Below are 23,208 nucleotides of genomic sequence, written 5' to 3'. Positions count from 1 at the left end.
ACAGATTGGCATCACTTGAGAATGACTAAGAAAGATACATTGGATGACTATTGCCAGAGGTTTTGGAATGCTTATTTGCCAGTATACTCGTTTCGAAAGATTAATTTGAGAAACCAGATTGAGCGGTTTTATTGTGGATTGCCAAAAGAGCTTCGAGAGTATTGTCTAAGCTAGAAGTCTCACTCTATTCAGAGACTTATAGGACATGATAAGCAAAGATTTGGAATGCATGCTGGCTTATTGACTTATCTTACAAACAGGATAGTATCCACCTCAACAAGGCAAGAGTCTGCCAGTGAAGAGAATGAATAACGGGGACCGGATGACAGCTCATCATAGGTTTCTCGAGAATCCGATGGTAGCACATCTGAAGGTTCCGATGAACTAAGGGAACCTGATGCAAGTTCATCAGAGGATTCCGGAGAACAAAGGGGATCATATGATTGTGCGCCTCAGGGTTCTAATGATTGAGACAGACGTGCCAATGGATAGGGAAGGCTAGCTACCCACAGGTTCGGGGACACAAGGAAAGATAGGAAAAGGGAATCAACTAGTAGATCAGAGAATTCCCTAGATCCATGTGAGGTGCCAAGAGCCTGAGGGGACACATGAAGCGAAAGAGAACAAGGAGATTCTTGTTCCAAAACAGATACTGGCTCACATGGAAAGGAAAGTGAAAGTTAAAGTGAACGGCAGTTCTTAGCTAAATTCAAGAACTATCTGGCATTGGATGCCAAGTGCATAGAGAGGGAGGACCTCGAAAATACTCCTCGGATACTGAATCTTTACCTTCAGGATTTCGGTCTAGCTTCGACTATTCTAAGAGATCCTGGAGATCAGCAAGGTTAAATCTGGTGCATACGAGACTGCAAAAGAGAAGTCACTACGCTCCTTTGTCACAGGTTACCCATATGGAATAAAGTCACTAATTTTCCTTTGGATTTCAAGGATACTAATGGACTGATAGTATTATTATGTATGACTTTATAAAAGAAGCAATTCGAGCAGGGAATTCCTGAAATGAATCTGATATATGTGTGTTGTCTTATGTAAGTATTGTTTGAGTGCATGTTTGAAAGACGTAATGATTGCAACATTTTGGTCTTTTGTTTCCAGAGAGAAGAGATAGACATGATAGTAACAAAATTTCGACAATCGAAACATCTCTCAAGATCTAGGATAGATCCAAATGTTATTGCTTAATACGTTATTGATTGATCATGATCCAATATCTCGATGGACGTAATGATGTGAATGTGATTTCAATGTTCATTGATTGTAGCAAGTGTTGGATATGTGTTGTTTAGTGCATCAATGCTTAGAGTCAATATCTATTGAGTTGGTTTCTGGCTTGTGTTTGATTTTGCAAGTGTAATCGAGGGCAATTAAAATTCCTTCAAGAGGGCCGTATGTCAAAATTTAAAATATCGACATACATAATCTCCTTACATGATGCTAGCGAATTTGGAGTCAATGAAAATTCCTCAACCACCCAAGCAGCTTCATGAGCCCCTCGATCATTGAACTTCAAGGAGTATTGCCTAGCTTGTTTCAATGTTCCATGCTTGAATCGATGCAAAACAATCTCTTTTGGATTTGTTACTTCAGTTTTATCAATTATCTTCACTTGCTCCTCGTTTGGAATGCTTCTTGGAGGATCACGCTAAAAAGTTTAAGCCAAACTACATGCCAACCATTATGCATTGTCTAAGAAGGTGGTAAACATAATTGCATAGGAACATTTTTCTTTCTGACGACAAAAAACGGGCCATACTTGAGAAATGTAAGTTTAAGATACCTCTTACCAACTTGCTTAATTTGCTACTTCATGATCCTTAAAACATCCAATCACCTTCCTTGAAAGAAACACCTTGTCGTTGGTTATTAGAATGCTTAGAATAGGATTCTTGAGCTTTGATAAGCTAAAGTTTAACACTCTCAAGTACATCCACTGGGATTTAACTTACAAAATTAGCAACATGAACTTTGAAAAGACCTTATCAACAGACTAAAATAATCGGCTAAAAGCTGCCTCATATGGAATCCGATCGATTGTACTTCGAAATGTATCATTTAAGATGACCTGAACCAACAGCCGATATTGTTTCCACTTAGATTGTCTATCATGAGCATATGACTTGACAGTATCAAATGTCAAAAGTTGTATTTTTCAGATTGCCAATAAGATTATGGACGAAATTCATGAAGCAAACAAATCAATTGTGTCAACATTAAGCAAGCCAAAAATGAATGAACTTTGTATCATAGTCAGACAATTGATTTGGGCAGACCACACAATAGATTCCAATGAGCCTTTCTTCATACTTTCAAAGACATCTATGCTTCAAAAATGGAATCCAACCTACTCCTAGGCTTTAAAGCTTATAGTAACTAAGAAAATTTTTTCCCATGTAAAGGATAAAAAGTAACCATAAGGAAAGCATAGGTATTGATATAGTTTAGTTGATAACTATATGAGAAGCTCCTTGATGATTGAATCATGGGAGACTCGGGGCTTGAAGCAACAAAACCATAACTTAAAGGTGTATAAAATTCCAATAACAATGTAGAATCCTCCCGATCAATTTCAAAGCCTCAAAATAATTGTTGTTAATTAAAGAGAAAAAAGCTTACAAACAGTGTAGCTAATACGGCTCTCTTAACATATGTTGGTGGTCATGGTTGGGGAGAAGACAAATTTTCAACCAACACCCCAGAAAAAGTGGTTGATTGAGGTAACACTACACATTGCTTAAGTCATAGCACGGTTACAATGCAAATGTAGGTGCAGGTCTATGCAAACCTTCTAAACAATGGCAAGAAAGCCCAATACACGTGCCAAGAAGTAGCTATGTCAAGTGTGAAGCAAGCGGTGTGTTTGACTGTAGGCGGAGAGGGCGCTCTGTGCCCATAGGGAATTCCTTTGAAAATTGATTATGAATATGAAGCCATGCCTCATGTTATCACCAAGAAGGCATACACCCCTTTGCCAAGTCAATCTAGTCTTTCTATGCACAACCAAGGCCATAGGTAAATTCGTGTAAATGGCCAAATCTGATGTGAGAATGCCTTGCTGTACACCATCAATTGCCAAAAAACTTGATACTGCCATTAGAGTTTGACAATTGCCAATTACGAAGATAAGATATGCAAAATGCTTTCAAAGAGAGATCAAAAAGATTTGAAGCACCCAAGTAGATTGGGTAAAGGTCTAATAAATACCTTGAAAATGTAACGGAGACAACTTCAAAATGTATCCACAAAGAATGAAGAGATTTAGCCACTCTTAACAATATAGAGCACATGCATACAGTCAAAATGAAATACAGGAACAATGCACACCTGCCTGTTGATTGTTTTCATTAACATCTCACCCAAACTTCTACACTCCATAGTGCATACAATAGTCCTCTACAAAAATCCGGTCACCACTTCAATTTGCGCAAAACTAACTTCATCTCTGATGCCTCACAGGCAAGGTGCACTGCTGTGGAATTAGGTCCCCCTTTAGTCCTAAGTAAACTGTCCAGGCATGAGTAGAGCAAGCAATCCTAACAGATTGCTTGATTAAGTAGTCAAACCCTTTCACCCACTGATCATACCGTGGTCCTCTCCACAACACAAGAGACTTTGGCTTACTCATGTGCAAAATCTCATCCCCACTCACAGAAGAACAACCCACTGTTAATGCCTCAAACACAAGATACACTCATGTAGAATATGAACCCCTTTTGGATCTAAAAGTGATAAAAGTGATAGAGCCATTGGATCATTTGATGAGATAAAACTCCAAGGTGACTGCATTACAAGACGCACAAAGTGGCTACCCTCTTTGTCCTTCCTTTCACACAAATGCAGACTTATCGGCTGTAACCTTGAGTAGCTGCAGCTGCAGCAACAACACCATTCGCTAGCATGTAGCTCCGAACAGAAAGTTGCTTAGTTGTCTCAATAATTTGCTCGTACCTGCAGAGTCGACATATCGACAGATATCTTTAGCTTGGAACCTGGGCAGCTTTTCTGAAAAGCTGGAACCTTACGAATTGACAGACCACCAAAAATGATTCACAGATGTAACTAATCAGACAGTACATAAGTAGAGTGACGTAGTACAAATAGAGTGATTTGGTAGTACAAATAGAGTGATGTGGTGCTTACACGTTGGTATGCTGAGTACCCATTACAACAGTCCCCATCTTAGAGTCGATCATGGCATCGAGACGGGCATTCCTAATCAGGTTGACAATCCACCGCTCTGCATCATCATAGTCCATGTTCAATTTTTCTGCAAGCATGCTGCATTTTCCCAGTAGAAAAGTTACAACCGTGATTCTTTGACAGCAATACCTCTTGTATAGAACTCTCACAGAAAAAAAAAAAGGTCAACAGCCATATATAAGACAAACTTTAGTACCAAGAATTTAATGTCACAGAATCAAAAGCTTGAAACAAGGATTTAGGAAAGACTGAGCAACGCTGCTGCCATCGCATGTATGATTTGCATACAGCCAATTGGTAGGTCATGTCCGTAATTCACCAAAGCTAGCACAGATTGTGTGACACTGTTCTGCGTATTCAAATGCCCCGGCTCTTTCTTTTCCAGCTAAAAGGAAGGTGGCAGCAATGACCTCTGCTGTTCAAGCCAGAGTCAAAAAAAAGATGCACAGGGGTGGGCAATGTATCTCACAGGTCGCCAAAATGGGTCAGACATTGTATAAACCCCCAGTGACACCGACACTTGGGAGAACTCTCTCTCTCTCTCTCTCTCTCTCTCTCTCTCTCTCTCTCTCTCTCTCTCTCTCTCTCAGTTCAATTGTTATTGAAGTGCTAAAAGTTTATTCGGTCTGTTCTCTTCTATTGGCACGTGGTGCCCGTCTTGTGACAGTGGTATTACAGCATCAGGCGTGTGCTTTTCTGAAAGCATACCTGTCCTACAAAAGAGCAGACAGAGCAAACCAGTGCTTTCAAAGGCTACTGGAATTTTATTTGAAGCATCTCCGTGCTCGAACCCCGAACTTATTAGCCACCCCCACCCTTACTTCATTGCGCATCGGGCGTGCTCCCGTCTTCACCACTCTGTCTTACAGGACATAAGCCATTAAGAACCCAAGACATGGCATGGATTCAGCAGAATATTTGCAATTTCTTTTTGTTTTGTTTTGTTTTCGGAGTCGGGTAGGGCACGCCCGGCCTCTCCCCTCATACACCAAAAAAGTATACAAGAAGAACGACCAAGACTATGCACCCAGAAACCGAAGGCATACGCTTTTGTCACTAGTTTCCTCTAGACTACGAGAGTTCAGAATTATCTACACTCTTAGGGCCATGACTAATCCCTTGAGAGACCCACTTCGACACTTGGATGTGGGCGTGATAACGACCAAGTACCTCTGTTCCGAGGCCCAGGTACTGCGGGACTTGCTTCGGTCTTCCCTTTGGAGTTGCCTCCTCTAGGTAGCTTATCGCTCACCTCACTAAACTGCCTTTGAAACCCGACAGTTTTCCCCTAGGAAATACCATACCCGCTTGGAAGGGCATCGGCTCACAAGTGGCGTCCGTTGAGGTTGGTGATGTCTCCCGTTTGCACCTCCCAACCCCTTTTAGGTGAAGTTGACCCCCCTGGGAGGGAATGGCACTTGGGCGCTCTTGTAGCTCATCTGGCTTCGCTTGGGGAGAATTACGTCATTTCCCCCGAAAGGGATCGGATTCAAAATAACAGCATAGGAAGGGGAGCATTATCTCCCCATCCGCCAATGCAGAGCACCCAAATACTGGGGTACAACTTCACCGAGGAACTTCGCCACAGACACATGCCCTGCGGTTCCGTCCCTCGAGTGCGGATCACGGCGTACCGAGAAGAGCATCCGCTTCCTGCGAGCCTCCCCACCAAGGAGGATAACGGTCCTTTCTTCAGGGTCCAACGAAGGGTCGATTACGTTGAAGGTGGAGTTGAATCAGTTTAGCCAGCGACCCCTAGCTTCATCTACCGCCGAAAAAGTCATCAGCAAATGCGAAAGCGAGCGACCCTCTAACTGGGAGCTTCGCGACATTCTTTCGCGGCATCCTCAGCAAAATCTTATGATGCGGCAAAGTTTTCAACAATTTTCCAATTACATGTTACCCCTCTGATGCCCCAGGTTATACCTACTCATCCGCCACCAGAAAGTACAAGAGCTTCCAACAGGCAACCTTCTCAACCGTCTGTTTCGATCAGGGGAGTCTTCAAGTATATGTTGCAGCCATCTGACCTTGATCCGGTGCAACCGTCGTTGCCCCCACCACCACCGCCACCAGGCTACAATGGTTGGAGTCCATATGGATACCCTTATTATCCGTACCCGAGATACACGCGTGACCAACCCGAAGATTTCAAGGATGGCGGCACAACAGTCAAATTTTACACTTTTTCCGGGGTGAAAGATCCGAAGAGAGCGTTGCAGTTCTTACAGCAATTCGACAACATCTATGCTTTGGGAAACTATACAGAAGAATCCAAGATTTCTCGAGCAGCAGGATTTCTTAAAGATAATGCTAATCAATGATGGAATTCAATCGCGACACAATAGCATGCTCCAAGGACCTGGCAAGCTTTCAAGATAGTATTTGCACACAGTTATATGACTTCTATGTTTGAAGTCTGGCAATTTCAAAATGCTTGCCACAGAGACCATGGACGACTATAACCAAAGGTTCTCGACATATACCCTTCCGGTATCCTTCTTTAGGTTCGTTCACTTGGAGGCCTAATGCGAGCGATACACAATGCATTGGACTACCATCACCATTGCAAGAATAATCTCTCTCCAAGCAAGTCTCCATCAGGCAAGAGCTTATGGACCATGCCGCGGTCGGCTACAAACTGATGAAGGGAAAGCTCGAGTTTTCCACAGAAGAACCTCCGGCCACTAACCACAACTCTCGGCAACAACGAACAAATTCTCAAGAGTCTCATGAAAGTCAACCGCAAAGGCCTCGTTTGACGCCTCAACAATGAGACACCTTATCACAAGAAGGCCGATACTTTGGATGCGTTTAAACACGGCATAACCATTCTAGTTGTCCCCATCGCACTGATATACCAACGGAGCAAACTCCCACACCGATGGTCGACAGAACCCCAGTGCCACCTCCAGCTAAGAGCTAGACCCTGCCACGTGACACATCCAACCCTACGTGTACGTGGACAAGCTACAACATGACTAGGTTCAGTTCAGTCAAGTCAGTTTAGAATAGGAAGTGATCTGGCACTTTTATGAGTCTATTCGCAGACCGTGCATGACCAATCACTTAGATTAGATGCATATCCTCCGGTTGTACACAGCATGAACATAAGCATTCCCACCAAAATCCATCAAAATCCATCAGGGGAATTTTCCTGTGTATTAAACCTATTTTCCCTATTTTTGATATTTTTCACTTATTATTTTTAAGTGACTTTTGTTCGAAAGTAGATAGGGCAAATTTGCTAAGTTTGTATATAAGCAAACCTAGCGTTAGCACTTTCTGGTAGAAGAGGCGGCAGGAACAGTTTGTTCAATAGGCAATTTCTCACCAATACTTCCCCCCGCGACAACTCTAGCGTTTTCACTCACGAGAAGGCCTAGCGTTTTTGCGTCAGATCAGCCAACGTTTTTGCACTTGCAGATTCCCGGCATAGGCAGACAACAGATCAGCCCTAGCCTTAGCAGATTCCCCAGAAGACAGCAGATTCCCAGCACTAGCGAATTTCCACCGCGTGAAGCAGAATTCAGCCTAGCGTTTTTAGTTGCACATCAGCCTCAGCGTTTTGCAATTCCATCGCAACAGATTCAACCCATAGACCAACGTCTTCAGTTTTCAGCAGTTAGAACCCGCAGAAGAACCACCGAACCTCGCAAATCTCACCTTCCCGCAGTAGATCCTCGCCGCACGGACACATCTTGCGAAGTTTCCAGATTCAGCCCGGAAAACGCAGATTTCAGCATCTGCGTTTTCAGCGCGTCGTCGTCGTACCTCGTCATCGACATCGTCACCGACAGAGTCAGAATTCAGCAGATAAAGATTTGCAGATTTCAGCCCTCAGCATTTTCAGTTTTCAGCCCGTCTCGTCGTCGTCCTCATCGTCGGCAAGTCCAAGCATTGTAGAGATTTGTGCAATCATAAGTAGACCGCTCTCGCCATAGAGAGTGGGGCCTTCGAAGGAGGGTTTGACAACATTCTGGTGTCGTATTCTTCTCTCTCTATCTCTCAATCTCAGCACCTTCATTCACAGTGTTCACCACTTTGTTTGTGTTCATTGCACTCTCTCACTAAAGGAACGGAAGGCTCTCCCTTCCGTAAGTAAAAGGAACCCTTGAGCACGGTTCGGAGCACTCATCTTGAGCAAAGTTCAACATTCACTTCCGTTGCACCTTACAGACCCACTCTTGGACTAGTACCTGATATCTATGGCATACGCCTTGAGAGTACAAATGAATTGTGTCAAGCATATGGCTTCAAAGCCCTAATTTTCTTTGACCCAGGAGCTACAGAGAACTTCATCCATCCAGAATTCTTGAAGTAGATGCACTTTGATTATGATGCAGAGGGTCGAGAAATTGAAGCCAAGCTAGCCACGGGGCAAACTCACAAAGTGGTACCGCTCATTGGTGCTCTTCCAGTGACTATTCAAGATTATCATGGAAAAGCCGATTAAAATCTTATCTTGAAAATCTCGGAAAACATCACGTGACACATCCAACCCTATGTGTCCGTGGACAAGCTACAGCATGATCAGGGTTCAGTCACTCCAGTCAGTGTAGATTAGAAGTGATATGGCACTTTTGTGAGTCTATTCATAGACCGTGCATGCCCAGTCACGTAGTGTAGATGCATATCCTCTGGTCGCACATAGCATGATCATCAGTATTCCCATAAGAATCCATTAGAATCAGTAAGGGGATTTTTCCAGTGCATTTAGCCTATTTTCCCTATTTTTCACATTTTCACTTATTATTTTTAAGTGACTTCCCAACAAAAGTAGGTAGGGCAATTTCGCTAAGTTAATATATAAGCAAACCCAAGTTAGCACTAACTGGCAGAAGAGGCAACAGGAGCTCCCGCTCAACAGGCACCTTCTCAGCAAGAACCTCATCAGTACCCTTGGCATTTTGGTTTTCCTCATCGCCCACACCCTCATTACCCTAGCGTTTTCTGTCCTAGCAGATTTCCACCGCATCAAGCAACAAGCCTTGGCGATCTCAGCATTTGCAGCGTCGCCGTCATTCCCAGATAGCCCAGCGTTTTACTAACGCTACAGCAGCCAGCCAGCGTTTTTGGTTTTCAGCCCTTTTGCAGCAGAAGGCTCGGCGTTTTCAGCATGCATTAGAAGCAGCAGATTCAGCCCCAGTCCCATGCAGAAGAACCTCATTTTCAGCCATTAAAAACGCAGCCAAAACAGTCATTTTCAGCCACCGAAACAGCCCCGAAATTCAGCAGTTAGAAAACCACAGATTTCAGCCCTAAGTCATCATCATCATCGCCGTCGTCATCACCGACATAGTCACAGGTTACATCAGTCTCATGCATCATCATTGTACCACTTTGTGCAATCATAAGTAGACTACTCTCGCTGACAAAAGTGGGGCCTTCGGAGGAGGGTTTTACAACGTCTCTGGTGTCGTATCTCTCTTCTCTCTATCTCTCTTTTAGTTGGTTAGGAGTGAATCCCGGGTACGGATAATAAGGGTATCCATATGGGCTCCAACCATTGTAGCTGAGTCGCGGGGTGGTGGGGGAGGTGGGGGCAAAGGCAGTTGAACACGGTCAGGGTCAAATGGTGCTGCACCATATACCTGAAGACTCCCCCGATCGGAACAGACGGCTAGGAAGGTTGCCGGTTGAAAGCTCTCATACTTTTTAATGTTGGAGGAAGAGGTATCACCTTGGGCATCAGAGGGCGTAACATGTAATTCCAAAACTGTTGAAAACTTTGAAGCATCGGAAGATTCTGCTAAGGATGCCGCGATAGAATGTCGCGAAGCTCGCCCAGGAGAAACTGCAAGTATTTTGTTGAATCATGAACGCCATGCCTTGGGTTCTTTATGGCTTATGCCCTGTAAGACAGAGCGGTGCAGACGGGAGCGCGCCCGATGCACGATGAAGTAAGGGTGGGAGTGGCTAATAAGTCCAAGGTCGGGACACGAAGATACTTCAAATAAAATTCCAATAGACTTTGAAAGCGTTGGTTTGCTCTATCTGCTCTTGGTGGGACCGGTATGCTTTCAGAAAAGCACACGCCAGAAGCTCTGATACAAATCTCAGACCATGATTGCCAACAACGTATTCACTAATCACATCTAGATCCATCCCTGGCCTCACTGATGTCAAATTGACTAATCCTTATTGCGATCATGTCTACAGAGATTTTTAAGACCAAAATGTTGCAGTCATTTCGTCAATCATTCCACTCAAGCAGTGTCATGTGCGAGTAATCATTTCCGAGGATCCCATTTCGAAGTACTTATTTCATAAAGTCATCCAGTAGAATACTCTGAGCACATCAGTATCCTTGAAGTCCAAAGGAAAATCAGTGACTTTATTCCATCCAGGTAATCTGTGACCAAGGAGAGCAGTAGCTCCCCTCTTGTGCAGTCCCACCTGCACCAAATTCAACCCGCTAACTTCCGCGAACTCTTAAAATAGCCAATGCTAGACCAAAAGCGTCATGGTAAAATTCCAAATTTGAGGAGTATCTACTAGGTCCTTGTCACAAGACGGGCACCACGTGCCAATAGAAAAGAACAAACAGAACAGACTTTAGCACTTCAATAACAATTGAAACTGAAAGAGAGAGCACACGCGACACGGAGTGGCGGAATTTGTCACAAGGCGGGCACCACGTGCCAATAGAAAAGAACAAACTGAACAGACTTTTAGCACTTCAATAACAACTGAACTGAAAGAGAGAGATGACACACGACACGGAGTGCCGGAATTCCACCCCAAAGAGTATTGGCCCCAAACCTTGGCACCCCTTTCGGTATTTCTTTATATTATTGCCGATTCACAAAGTACAACAGCCGAGGAGCACCGGCTCTGCAATCTGCGCGCTAAAAAGTGCCACAGAGGGCCCCCAAGGCTCGTATTTAAAGGCCCAAAGCCTAAAAGCAACAAATATGAAAAGCTGACCCCAAAAAATCACTTTCCTAAATTTTTGGGATTTCCCTAAAAATCCGCTGCGAATTCCAAGATGTCCGTACAGGTGCCACATCATCATATTTTGATGTGCAAAGTCTTTTGAGTGTGTTCTGCTTTACTTTTAATGCCTTTATGTCACTTGGGGCCCCATCGGACGGGGTCCCCATAAGTTGGTAGGACTTCTTCTTCTGTTGCTTGTTCTTCTTAGGGTTTCTAGAATTAGGGTTTGCAGGTTTTAGGGTTAGGGTTTACAGGTTTTAGGGTTAGGGTTTCCAAAATTAGGGTTTCAACAATTAGGGTTTCTAGTAGCAATTAGGGTTAGGGTTTTTGCTCTCGGGCAGCCACATCATCTATAAGTTGGCTCCATTCTTTAGGCTTTGACACGTCAGCAGTTTGTTACATATCCCCTTCTTGAAAGAGAGTAATCGTCCGCGATTACAGCATATCTGCATAACAACTCAAGTTAGCTCCGAGGGACAATCAGTTTGCTCTTTTAATTAAGGAGTTAGCTTCTCCTTTCTGCTCTTTTGATCAAGGAGTTAGCTGCTCCTATTGGTTGTTTTGATCAAGGAATTAGCTTCTCCTTTCGTCGAGATCGAAACTCTTGATATCCCTGCGTAGTAAAATTAGCCATCACACCCAGACCGTATTGATCTTCCTCGGGTGTCTTGATGCACTAAAATTACATACCCAGGAAATCTCATCCAATTAGGAATATTCAGTGGTTGGCACATCACAATGCAACACAAATGCTCACATATGCATGTTACAAGACATAGAAACATAAAGCCACCGATGAACACTCCTCCCGCATAACCTAACAAGGTCCGGGCCGGGAGATATTCAACGACTCCCTCATCACTCCTCCCGCATAACCTAAAAAGGTCCGGGCCAGCAAATATAGAGGCCTTTTACAACCAAACGTCCCCCAGACCGCAGCTTGCGTCGTTTGGAGGTGCTGAGAGTAACCACTGCTCAGACTTCTTAATACTCCTCCCGCATAACCATCTAGGTCCAGGCCGGGAAGTCACAACAACAATTATTTTACAAGCATACAACCAAACGCTCCCCAGGCATCGGCCTGCATCGTTCGGAGGTTTTCAAACATACAACGAAACGCTCCCCAGGCATCGGCCTACGTCGTTCCGAGGTTCAAACAATACCAAACAGCATTTCTCACTTCTCCACCCGGGAGTAAAATCACCAATCATTGAAACTAGTATCAAACCAAAGTCAAACAATTCAAATCGGCACCAAAACAGGTTCAAAACAGATACCATCCATTTCAAACAAATTCCAAACAGGATCACCAAACAAGATCAAACAAAACTCAAACTTAAAAAGCAATCTCGACATTAGTCGAGCTCAAAAAGTCAACTGACTTTCCATCTTGAAACCTGCACCAAAAATTAGGGTTAGGTTCCTTCCATGAGGTCGTAGCCGAGCACGGCATGGTCCATCAGCTCTTGGACAGACAGTGTTTCTTTGGCGGCGATGGTAGTCCCAAGAGATAGCAATCACACTAAACCTCCAAGGTCATCTGCTCATGAAGAGACATCTAATGGGAGATGTCGAGAAACTTCAAGTTATAATCTGCTAGGGTTTCCATGGCAAGCATTTCAGGATATCCCACTCTGCCAGAAGTGGCACTCCGAAGGAAGATGTCAGAAACCATATAGCTTCGGGCAAAAATTTTCTTGAAAGCTTGCCAAGTCCTTGGAAGTGTGCAGCTTGGTAGCTATAGACATCAACATCTGCATGGCACTGCTTCTGAGAAAAACAGTGACTGGAAACAAATCTGGGATCCTTCTTTTGCAAGTGATCTTAATGGCTTATGCCCTGTAAGACATGAGCGGTGAAGAAGGGAGGGCGCCCGATGCGCGATGATGTAAGGGTGGGAGTGGTTGATAAGTCCGGGTTGGAGGACAAAGATACCTCAAGTCAAAATCCAATAGCTTTGTCTGCTCTTTTGTAAGACCGGTATGCTTTCAGAAAAGCACATGCTTGATGTTCTGATACCACTGTCACAAGGCGGGCACCATGTGCCAATAGAAAAGAACAGACTGAACAGACTTTTAGCACTTCAATAACAACTGAACTGAAAGAGAGAGATGACACGCGACACGGAGTGGCGGAATTCCACCCCAGAGAGTATTGGCCCCAACCCTTGGCGCCCCTTTCGGTATTTCTTTATATTATTGCCGATTAACAAAGTACAACAGCTGAGGAGCACTAGCTCTGCAATCTACGCGCTAAAAAGTGCCACAGAGGGCCCCCAAGGCTCATATTTAAAGGCCCAAAGCCTAAAAGCATCAAATATGAAAAGCTAACCCCAAAAAATCACTTTCCAAAATTTTCGGGATTTCCCTAAAAATCCGCCGCAAAATCCGGGACGTCCATACAAGTGCCACATCATCATATTTTGATGTGCAAAGTCTTTTGAGTGTGTTCTGCTTTATTTTTAATGCCTTTATGTCACTTGGGACCCCATCGGACGGGGTCCCCATAAGTTGGTAGGACTTCTTCTGTTGCTTGTTCTTCTTAGGGTTTCTAGAATTAGGGTTTGCAGGTTTTAGGGTTAGGGTTTCTAGAATTAGGGTTTTTAAGTTTTAGGGTTAGGGTTTCCAAAATTAGGGTTTCAACAGTTAGGATTTTTGGCAGCAATTAGGGTTAGGGTTTTTGCTCTCGGGCAGCCACATCATCTGTAGTTGGCTCCATTCTTTAGGCTTTGACACGTCAGCAGTTTGTTACAGAATTCCACCCTAGAGAGTATTGGCCCCAAATCTTGGCACCCCTTTTGGTATTTCTTTATGTTATTTGAACTCGGTACAATGCCGGTACTTGCGCTCTGCACCTTCTCACTAAAGTGTGTCAACTGAGCCCTCTGCACTTATTTAAAGGTCCTTGGCCTTGAAAAGCAGTTTACATGAAAAGCTTGAAACTCAAAAGCAACTGGCTCAAAAGCACTAGCGCCAAAAGTTTCCAGTGCGTTTTGCGAAAATCCGTACTCCTGCCACGTCAGCACTGTCAGCACAAAATCTCGAAATCCGTATTGTTGCTACCACGTCATCAACTCCACGCAAATCTTTGTGTGTATGTGTGTGTCTTGCTTTATTTACTCTTTAAGTCCAATGGGCCTCATTGGACGAGGTCCCAAAAGTTGGTTGGAACTCTTCTTTAAAAATAGGCCACTCGGCAAGACTTTGTAAGTTGGTAAAACTTCTTTTCTTATGTTGCTTCACCTTCTTAGGGTTTAGCGAGATCTACAAGTTGGCTCCGTTCTTCAATGGCTTGACATGTCAGCAGTTTGTGACATCCCCCCTTCTTGAAAGAAAGTAATCGTCCGCGATTACAGCACATCTACAAAACAACTCAAGTTAGCTATAAAAAATTTTGAGGGACGATCAATAGGCTCTTATTGTTAAGGAGTTGGCTTCTTCTTTCAGCTCTTTTGTTAAAGAGTTGGCTTCTCCTTTCGTCCGGATCGGAACTCTTGATATTCCGACGTAGTAAAATTAGCCATCGCACCCAGACTGCACTGATCTTCCACGGGTGTCTCGATGCACTAAAATTACTACCAAGAATCTCATCCAATTACGAATATTCAATGGTTGGCACATCACAATGCAACATAAATGCTTGGTAACGACTGCTCAGACTTCTTAATACTCCCCTCGTAAATAACCCTCCAAGTCCGGGCTATGAGTAAAAACAACATTTTTCAATCATTCAATATTCCCCCACAGAGTGCCTAAGTGCCCTGCTCTTTGATATGACCGATATGCTTTTAGAAAAGCACACGCCTGATGCTCCGATACCATTGTCACAAGCTTGGGCACCCCAAGTCTAGAATCTGTCACGACACACGAGAGAGATTCACTTAAAATGCTTCACAACTTTAAAATCACAGTTCAATTTGGTCGACACGGCCCGACGTAGTTCCATGCCTCGAGAGAATGGCCCCAAAGACTGGTGCCCCTTTCGGTATTTCTTTTATATTGATCTTTGAGCAAAGTACAATTCCCGAAGGGTCCTCTGCTCTCACACTCTACGTCCAAAAGCTTTAAAAGGGGAGGCCCTTGGGCTCCTTTTATTATTACAAAGGGATGCCAAGCCGAGCCCCAAAAGCAGTAAACTCAAAAGCAATTGGTTCCCAAAAGCAACTAGCTCCAAACTCTGCCATAAAAAGACACCAACGCAAAAAGCGGATTTTCGTAAGTTTTACCACGTCAACATATTGTCAATGCGTTCTCCGTGCTGCCACGTCATCAGCCTGTCAGCGCCATTTGCGAATGTCCCTCTTGCTGCCACGTCATTATACTGCCCGTACTGTCTATCCACCACGTCAACAGCTCTGCCGCAAGTGGTCATCTACTGTTGTCTGGACAGGATTGCCACGTCATCATTTTGTGACAAACTCTGATGGTCTATAAAGACTAGTAAAGTTGGCTCCAAGTAGAAAATGTCGCCACTGTGTAAGAGCATGGGTAACTGCCAACACCTCTTTCTCATAGATCTGTGCAGCCAATTCAAGACGTGAAAACATCCTGCTCTTGTAAGCAATGACATGGCCTTCTTGCATTAAGACTGCTCCTAGGCTACGATCACAAGCATCACAATAAACTTCAAATGGCTTTTGCAAGTCTGGCAAGGCCAAAACTAGTCATGTTGTCAACTTTTCCTTGAGAGTCTGAAAGGCTGCAATCTCTTGGTCTCCAAGTAAAAGGAACTCTTTTCTAAGTCAGCATATGCAAGAGAGAAGTTATCTTTGCAAATTTCAGAATGAACCAAATATTCGTACAAACCAAAAGTTGTCCTGAAAGCTGTCTTGTAGACGTCTCTAAGAGCAATTCGGACCTGATGATATCCACTCTTCATATTAATTATGTTGATATAAGAGAACCCCTAAAGTCTCTCGAGCATATCATTGATCCTTGAGATAGGAAATTTATCCTTGATGGTGATTTTATTGAGAGCTCTATAGTCAATGCACATTCTCAAAGATCCATTTTTCTTTAGTACCAACAGCACCAGCGAACAAAAAGGTGAAGTGCTAGGTTGGATAAAACCCTTTTCAAGACCTTCTTTTACCTGGTTCATTATTTCTTCATTTTTTGCTCGGCTAACTCAATAAGGTGGCCAGTTTGGATGCGCGTTTGCCAAGGCAAGAGCCTTCTGAACAGGAACCGGATTAGCTAATTGCTAATCCCCCACAGGTACGCACAGTTCCATCACGAAAGATTGCGAGTTTGGAGAGTTTTCTCGTGTGAAAACTCGTCCAATTCACAAGGGAACTGTCCCATTGCGTGCGGGAGCCCTTGGGACACGCGTAGGCGTGTTCGCTCCGCTAAAAACGATCCGAAACAGGGAATTACAGCCTGCTGTGTTTTTCTGCAGGTTTAGGGTTTTGCACCTAAACTGCAAGGGAACATCGGGGGAGCCTCGTGAGAGCCTTGGGATGCGTGTACAGGCTTTTGGGCTCCCGCCAGTGAAAAACAGAGAATTACAGCCCGCTGAATTTCTGTGACAGCTCACCAGAAAGCTTCCAGATATCGAGGGAATCCGTCCTACACAGGTGTTTTTGACCTACAGGGGTTTTTGCGCCGTTATGCTGTCGAAATCCAGTCGAAAACCTGCGTTTTCAGCCCTCGCCAGGTTTGGACAGCTTTGTGAAAGCTTGTGCTAAGTGGTCGGATCGTCTACCTTAATTTGAATAAAGAAATACCGAAGGGGGCGCCAGTCTTTGGGGCCTACAGGGTGTCGGTCTCGTGTGCGCAGTGACATTCTAGTCGTTGGACGCAACTGTGTTCTCTTTCCTTCTCAGTGCTCTGTGTAAAGTTAACAGGTAATTGAAATAGTACCGCCCTCTACGTTGTATAGGCCAGTTAAATGGTTCCATCGACGGGATAGTCACTTTTTCTTCAAAAAGTGCAGCGTGGATTGTTGTGGGTGAAAGCAACACAGAGCTTGTCGATATGGCAGAGAAGAGAGACCAAGTACCTGAAGAGGGATCTTCCTCACATGGCACAGAGAAAATTCCTTCAACTCTTCAAGAAGAGGACAGGTTGTTTAGAACTCAACTGCGTTGTTGCATGGACATGTTTCAGCAGTTGGCTAACAACCCAAGGATGCAGGAATTCTTAAAGGCTCCGACACAGGGTTTTCAGCCTCCTACACAGGGCATGACTGAGCCGTTGCAAGAAAAGGAGATTTCCAATGCGCAGAGGACTCATGATGCTCGAGGGAAAGCCCATGTGGTTGAGCAACTAGCGGTGTCCAATGATCCAAAGCAACTTGCTTTAGCTGGACAGGAACCGTTTGTGAATGGTCAAGGGAGCAATGATTAGGCTATGCGTCAAACCCTTCCATCACCTAATACTTATCCTGGTTATTTTGGAGGTGGTTCAGTGTTTCAAGCTATGGCTGGACCTTCCACAGGTTATATGTCAAGGAATGTGTTCGGGACAATGCAAACAGGCATGGGTAACCCTATGTACTCGAACATGGGTGTCCAACCAGGTTTTCAGGGTGCCTATGGCCAGTTTCGAGTGCCTGGAACACAAATTGGTATGGCTGGTTTTTCGCAGCCATACGTACAAAATGCAGATATGACAGGGAAAACAGTTGATGCGAGTGTTGGAATGAACACTCATGGAGCACCACTGTTACAGGCACCTGTTTATGATAATGTGGCTCCTTTGAGTCAGCCTAAGGATTACAAGGAAGGTGGGCACGGAGTGAAGTTTGAAACTTTCAGAGGAACTGAGGACCAATTGAAGGCTTTGACCTTCATACAGCAGTTCGATGCACCTTATGTTGGAGGAAACTTCACGGAATCTTCAAAGATACGCAAGGCTGCCACTTTCTTGAAAGGGAATGCGCTCCAATGGTGGACCGCATTGTTGAACCAGGGTCAAGCCCCAACAACGTGGGTCCAATTCAAACAACTTTTTGCGCCTGCATGGTTGACAAACACTTTTGAAGTGGATGTGATGACGGAATGGCACGAGTTGAATGCTATGGTGGATACTTACAACAAAAAGATTACCCTTGTACATAGAGGAAAGACTCATGTCCTTGATGTAAAGCTTAAAGGCGAGTCTGTTCCAATTGTTTCTGCTTCTGCTATTTCATCTGTAATAAAGAATCATCTTTCTGTGTATGTGATCTTTGCAAAAGAAGTACCTCAAGTTGTATCTAATTTGTCTACCTTAGATAAAGACAGGTCAACTTTTTTGTGATTGTTTTTCGGACTCTTTGCCAGGGGAGTTACCTCCTGAGAGACCTGAGGATCATACTATAGATCTTGTGTCAGGTTCTAGTCCACCGAATAGACCACCATACAGGGTTAGTGCAGCCCAGCAGAAAGAGGTTATGGGTCAGGTCAACGAGCTTTTAGAGAAGGGGCTGATTCAGCCCAGTTCATCCCCTTTTTGTTCGCCTGTACTCTTAGTGCAAAAGAAGGATGGTTCATGGCGCATGTGCATTGACTATCGCGCCTTGAATAAGAATACCATCAAGAACAGGTTCCCCATACCGAGGATAGATGACATTCTTGATCGGCTTGAGGGAGCGTCATTGTTTACAAGAATAGACCTAAAGAGCGGGTATCATCAAATACGCATTAGACCAGAAGATGTCCATAGGACTGCGTTCAGGACAACATTTGGTCTCTATGAGTTTCTTGTCATGCCATTTGGTCTCACAAATGCTCCTGCCACATTTAATAGAATGACGGACATAATTTTTAGACCACATAAAAACAACATGGGTACCTTTTTGATGACATGATTGTCTACTCAAAGTCTGAAGAGGAGCATAGGGATCACTTGACCGCAGTTTTCAATGAGCTACGCAAGAATAGGCTACTCATTAATGCGAAGAAAAGTGAATTCTTTTTGCAAGAAATTCACTTCCTTGGGCACATTGTTTCAAAGGATGGGGTACGCATGGATCCCGCTAAAGTGGAACCAATTAGGTCATGGCCAGACTTGAAGTCCGTACATGACATTCGAAGCTTTCTAGGCTTATGTTCCTATTACAGGAGGTTCATCCGAAATTTTGCTGAGATTGCTTCTCCACTCCATGCACTGCAAGGAAAAGGAGTTACTTTCAAGTGGACAGCCAAGGAAATTTTAGCGTTCAAACACTTGAAAGAGAAGCTGACTTCAGATCCGGTAATTATTTTGCCAGATCTTTCTAAACCTTTTGTGGTTCAATGTGATGCGTGTGGCCATAGTCTTGGTGCAGTTCCATTTTCAGATTGTGCATGTGCAAGGGAAAAAGAACGTGGTGGCTGATGCGTTGTCACGAAAGCCCCAAATTTCAGCAGTGTCAATTCCGTACCATTGTGAACTAGACGAAATGAAGACACAATATGCTGAAGATTCAGATTTTGCAAGGATCTATGACCAGCTTGTTGATGGGCAACATCATGAGCACTATATGCTTAAGAATGACTTTCTCATGATGCATGGAAAGTTAAGCGTTACTAAACAAATACGGCCAAAGATTTTGATGGAAAGTCATGCTCCACCTTATGCTGGGCATCTTGGAATTGATGCGACAGTGAAAGGGGTTGAGGCATTCTTCTATTGGCCAGCTTTCCGTCAAGATGTTGACACATTTGCAAGATCATGCTTAGTATGCCAAAAAGTCAAATTTGACAGACAAAAGCAACCGAGATTGTTGCAGCCATTGCCAATCCCTGATAGGCCATGGGAAAGTATAGCAATGGACTTTATCTTTCATCTTCCAAGGACGCAAACAGGAAATGATGGGATTTGGACTATCATTTGTAGGTTCAGTAAGCAAGCCCATTTCATTCCTGTTAGGAAGAAGATAAAGCCAGAACACATGGTCAAGATATTCATGAGCAATATCTTTAAATATCATGGGATGCCTCAGTCAATTGTCAGTGACAGAGATCCACGTATGACGAGTCTTTTCTGGAAGGCATTGATTGAGAACATGAGCACTACGCTCAAGTTCTCTTCTTCGTTTCATCCGCAAACTGATGGACAGTCAGAAAAGGCAAATTCTATTGTCTTGGACCTGCTCAAATGTTATGTGTCAGAGCACAAGGCAACTTGGGAACACCATCTTCCATTGGTTGAATATGCTTACAATAACACTATGCATACATCAACAGGTAAGGCACCATTTGAGATAGTGCAAGGAGGGAAGAAAGTCCCGCCCATTTTGCAGACTAAGGACAAGATATTTGAGGCAGACAAGTATGTGCAAGATATGGATGAAACATACAGGAAGATAAAGATTGCTCTTGAGAAGACTCAGGCTAAGCAAAAGAAAGCTGCTGACCGTCACCGTCGTGAACTTGTATTTTCACTTGGTGATTGGGTACTTTTGCGCTTTGAAAAGGCCAGGTTAAGGAAAAGGAAAGGCAAGGAACGCTTGTTTCCTAAGCTCAGTATGCGATATTATGGTCCTTTTCAGATTTCAGAAAAGATCAGCCATGTAGCTTACAGGTTAAAGCTACCATAAGGCTGGAAAATACATAATGCTTTTCATGTCAGCCTTCTAAAGCCCTTGTTGGTGATGTGCCAGAGAATATGCTTGATGAGGAACAACCCTAAGTGGAAGAATTGGATGAAATCCTTGTTCCTGAACAGATATTGGCACATAAAGAAAGAAAGGTTAGAGGAAAGGTTGCAAGACGCTATTTGGTGAAGTTCAAGAACTATCCATCATTAGATGCCAAATGGATGGAAGAGTCTGAATTGCTTGATTCACCTCAGCTATTGCAATTGTATCTTGAAGCCTTTCAAATGGAACCCACAGTGACTTGATGCAGCCTTTTTGGAGCAAGGCAAGAGCATGGTTCATGATGCTCAAGAGAGTAGTTAAGCAATTGTATCTACTCTTTCCATACAGAATTTAGCTAGAGAAGTTTGTGCTCAAGAGTACACTAGAAGACTTCTATGCTTGATATATGTGTCGTAGCCAGGTTGGTGGGATTGTTTAATCGTCCAACGCTACATTTCCGGAAGCATGTATATCTTGGATGCCCATCATAGAATATATGTGATATCAGGAGATATCTGCATGTATTATTGGCATGCAAGCGAGGTCGCTTGCAGTATTTCAAGGGTGGCGTGTGTCAATAAGAGGTGTATTTTTCCTGTTGCCTTCCGTAAATAAGTATTAGATATATTTATTTTATTTTTACTTGTTTGTCCCAAAACCCTTGAAAAGGTGCAAGTGGAGATTGCATGGCCAGTGTGAAACGGCTGCAACCAAATGGGTTTCTCACATCGGGGATCTAGGTCGGTCAGACAGGGACTGCCCGGGCCAGTTAGCACTGAATTCTGATGAGTATGGAAGCTCGCGTGCGCCAAACTAGAATCTGGGCCACTCGTCAAGTCACTGCAACTTTATAAGTTGAAAGGGGCCAGTAAATTAACCCACATTGTAGATGTTGGTCGAATGGTAGTCTTCAATGATGGTCAGGAGACCGATACGGACGCCATGGAAGCATCTCCTAAAATTTAGGGAACTGCTATTTTTGACCGGAAAATGTGTTCGCGTCATTAGCTCTGGAATGACAAGGGGAACATTCTATTGCTCTGCTGCCAAGTCAACTGACGCACCAGTTGAGATATTTTTAGCAGGGAAAGCCCAAACTCGGAAACTGGGCGACGTGTCAGCCTGTGAGCGATTCTGCCACTCAGGGAGGCAAAAACGAGCTGCATATCAACAAAGCGGGCGCCATTTTCAGCCTCAGGTGGATTGTAGCAGGTACAGAAGCTATGGAATGCTTACCTTGCCCTCTATGCACAGTATGGTGACGGGAGTGATGCCCCGCACGCTACATACTGCTCTCTTTCTCCCCTATGTACAGTATGTTATGCCCCACTAGTGGGCTTCTCATTTGACCTATGTACAGATCTGGGGGTTTATGCGCGTTTGCCAAGGCAAGAGCCTTCTGAACAGGAACCGGATTAGCTAATTGCTAATCTCCCACAGGTACGCACAGTTCCATCACGAAAGATTGCGAGTTTGGAGAGTTTTCTCGCGTGAAAACTCGTCCAATTCACAAGGGAACTGTCCCATTGTGTGCGGGAGCCCTTGGGACACGCGTAGGCGTGTTCGCTCCGCTAAAAACGATCCGAAACAGGGAATTACAGCCTGCTGTGTTTTTCTGCAGGTTTAGGGTTTCGCACCTAAACTGCAAGGGAACATGGGGGGAGCCTCGTGAGAGCCTTGGGATGCGTGTACAAGCTTTTGGGCTCCCGGCAGTGAAAAACAGAGAATTACAGCCCGCTGAATTTCTGTGACAGCTCACCAGAAAGCTTCTAGATATCGAGGGAATCCGTCCTAGACAGGTGTTTTTGACCTACAGGGGTTTTTGCGTCGTTATGCTGTCGAAATCCTGTCGAAAACCTGCGTTTTCAGCCCTCGCCAGGTTTGGACAGCTTTGTGAAAGCTTGTGCTAAGTGGTCGGATCGTCTACCTTAATTTGAATAAAGAAATACCGAAAGGGGCGCCAGTCTTTGGGGCCTACAGGGAGTCGGTCTCGTGTGCGCATTGACATTCTAGTCGCTGGACGCAACTGTGTTCTCTTTCCTTCTCAGTGCTCTGTGTAAAGTTAACAGGTAATTGAAATAGTACCGCCCTCTACGTTGTATAGGCCGGTTAAAGATTTCAACAATGCGCCAGCTTCATCTGATAGCACCACAGGACATTCTCACATGTTAAGCATAGAATTGCAAGCTTGGACGGATCTTGTGGCATGTACATGGATGTTGGACCTGTGGGCCCTCTTGCATCCTGATGTTTCAGGGTATACATTTCAACATAATGCTTTTTCTGCATATCGTGCAAGATTAGATTGGTGGTATGTCTCTGGCATGCAACAATTTGACGAGTTTGTGTGCGAAATAAGCATAGACCGTTCTTTGCTTTTATCTGATCATGCTCCTATTGTGATGCTGTTGCACTTTGGGCAACAGCATTATGATCAACCTCTTTCTAAGAAGCGTCTGTTGCACATATCTTTCTCACGAGGCATTTCGTGAGATGATCTATGAG

At 44.1% G+C, this 23,208-nt stretch overlaps 1 protein-coding gene across 1 annotated transcript in view; it reads right to left on the bottom strand.

The window, feature by feature from the left end:
• Positions 1-3,324: 3,324 nt before the first annotated feature.
• EIF3E (eukaryotic translation initiation factor 3E) overlaps positions 3,325-23,208 on the bottom strand; it is a 70,780-nt gene continuing 50,896 nt past the window's right edge. The window contains exons 7-8 of the mRNA XM_086506988.1: positions 4,159-4,296; positions 3,325-3,966 (exon numbers count right to left, since the gene is read on the bottom strand). Coding sequence (XP_086363114.1) covers positions 3,861-3,966; positions 4,159-4,296 — 244 coding nt within the window. The 3' untranslated portion in view covers positions 3,325-3,860. The remainder of the gene's footprint in view (positions 3,967-4,158; positions 4,297-23,208) is intronic.

Source organism: Adiantum capillus-veneris, chromosome 30 (genome assembly GCF_014529385.1).
Source record: "Adiantum capillus-veneris isolate H3 chromosome 30, ASM1452938v2, whole genome shotgun sequence".
Lineage (NCBI taxonomy): Eukaryota > Viridiplantae > Streptophyta > Polypodiopsida > Polypodiales > Pteridaceae > Adiantum > Adiantum capillus-veneris.
This window is presented reverse-complemented; position numbering and strand designations above follow the sequence as displayed.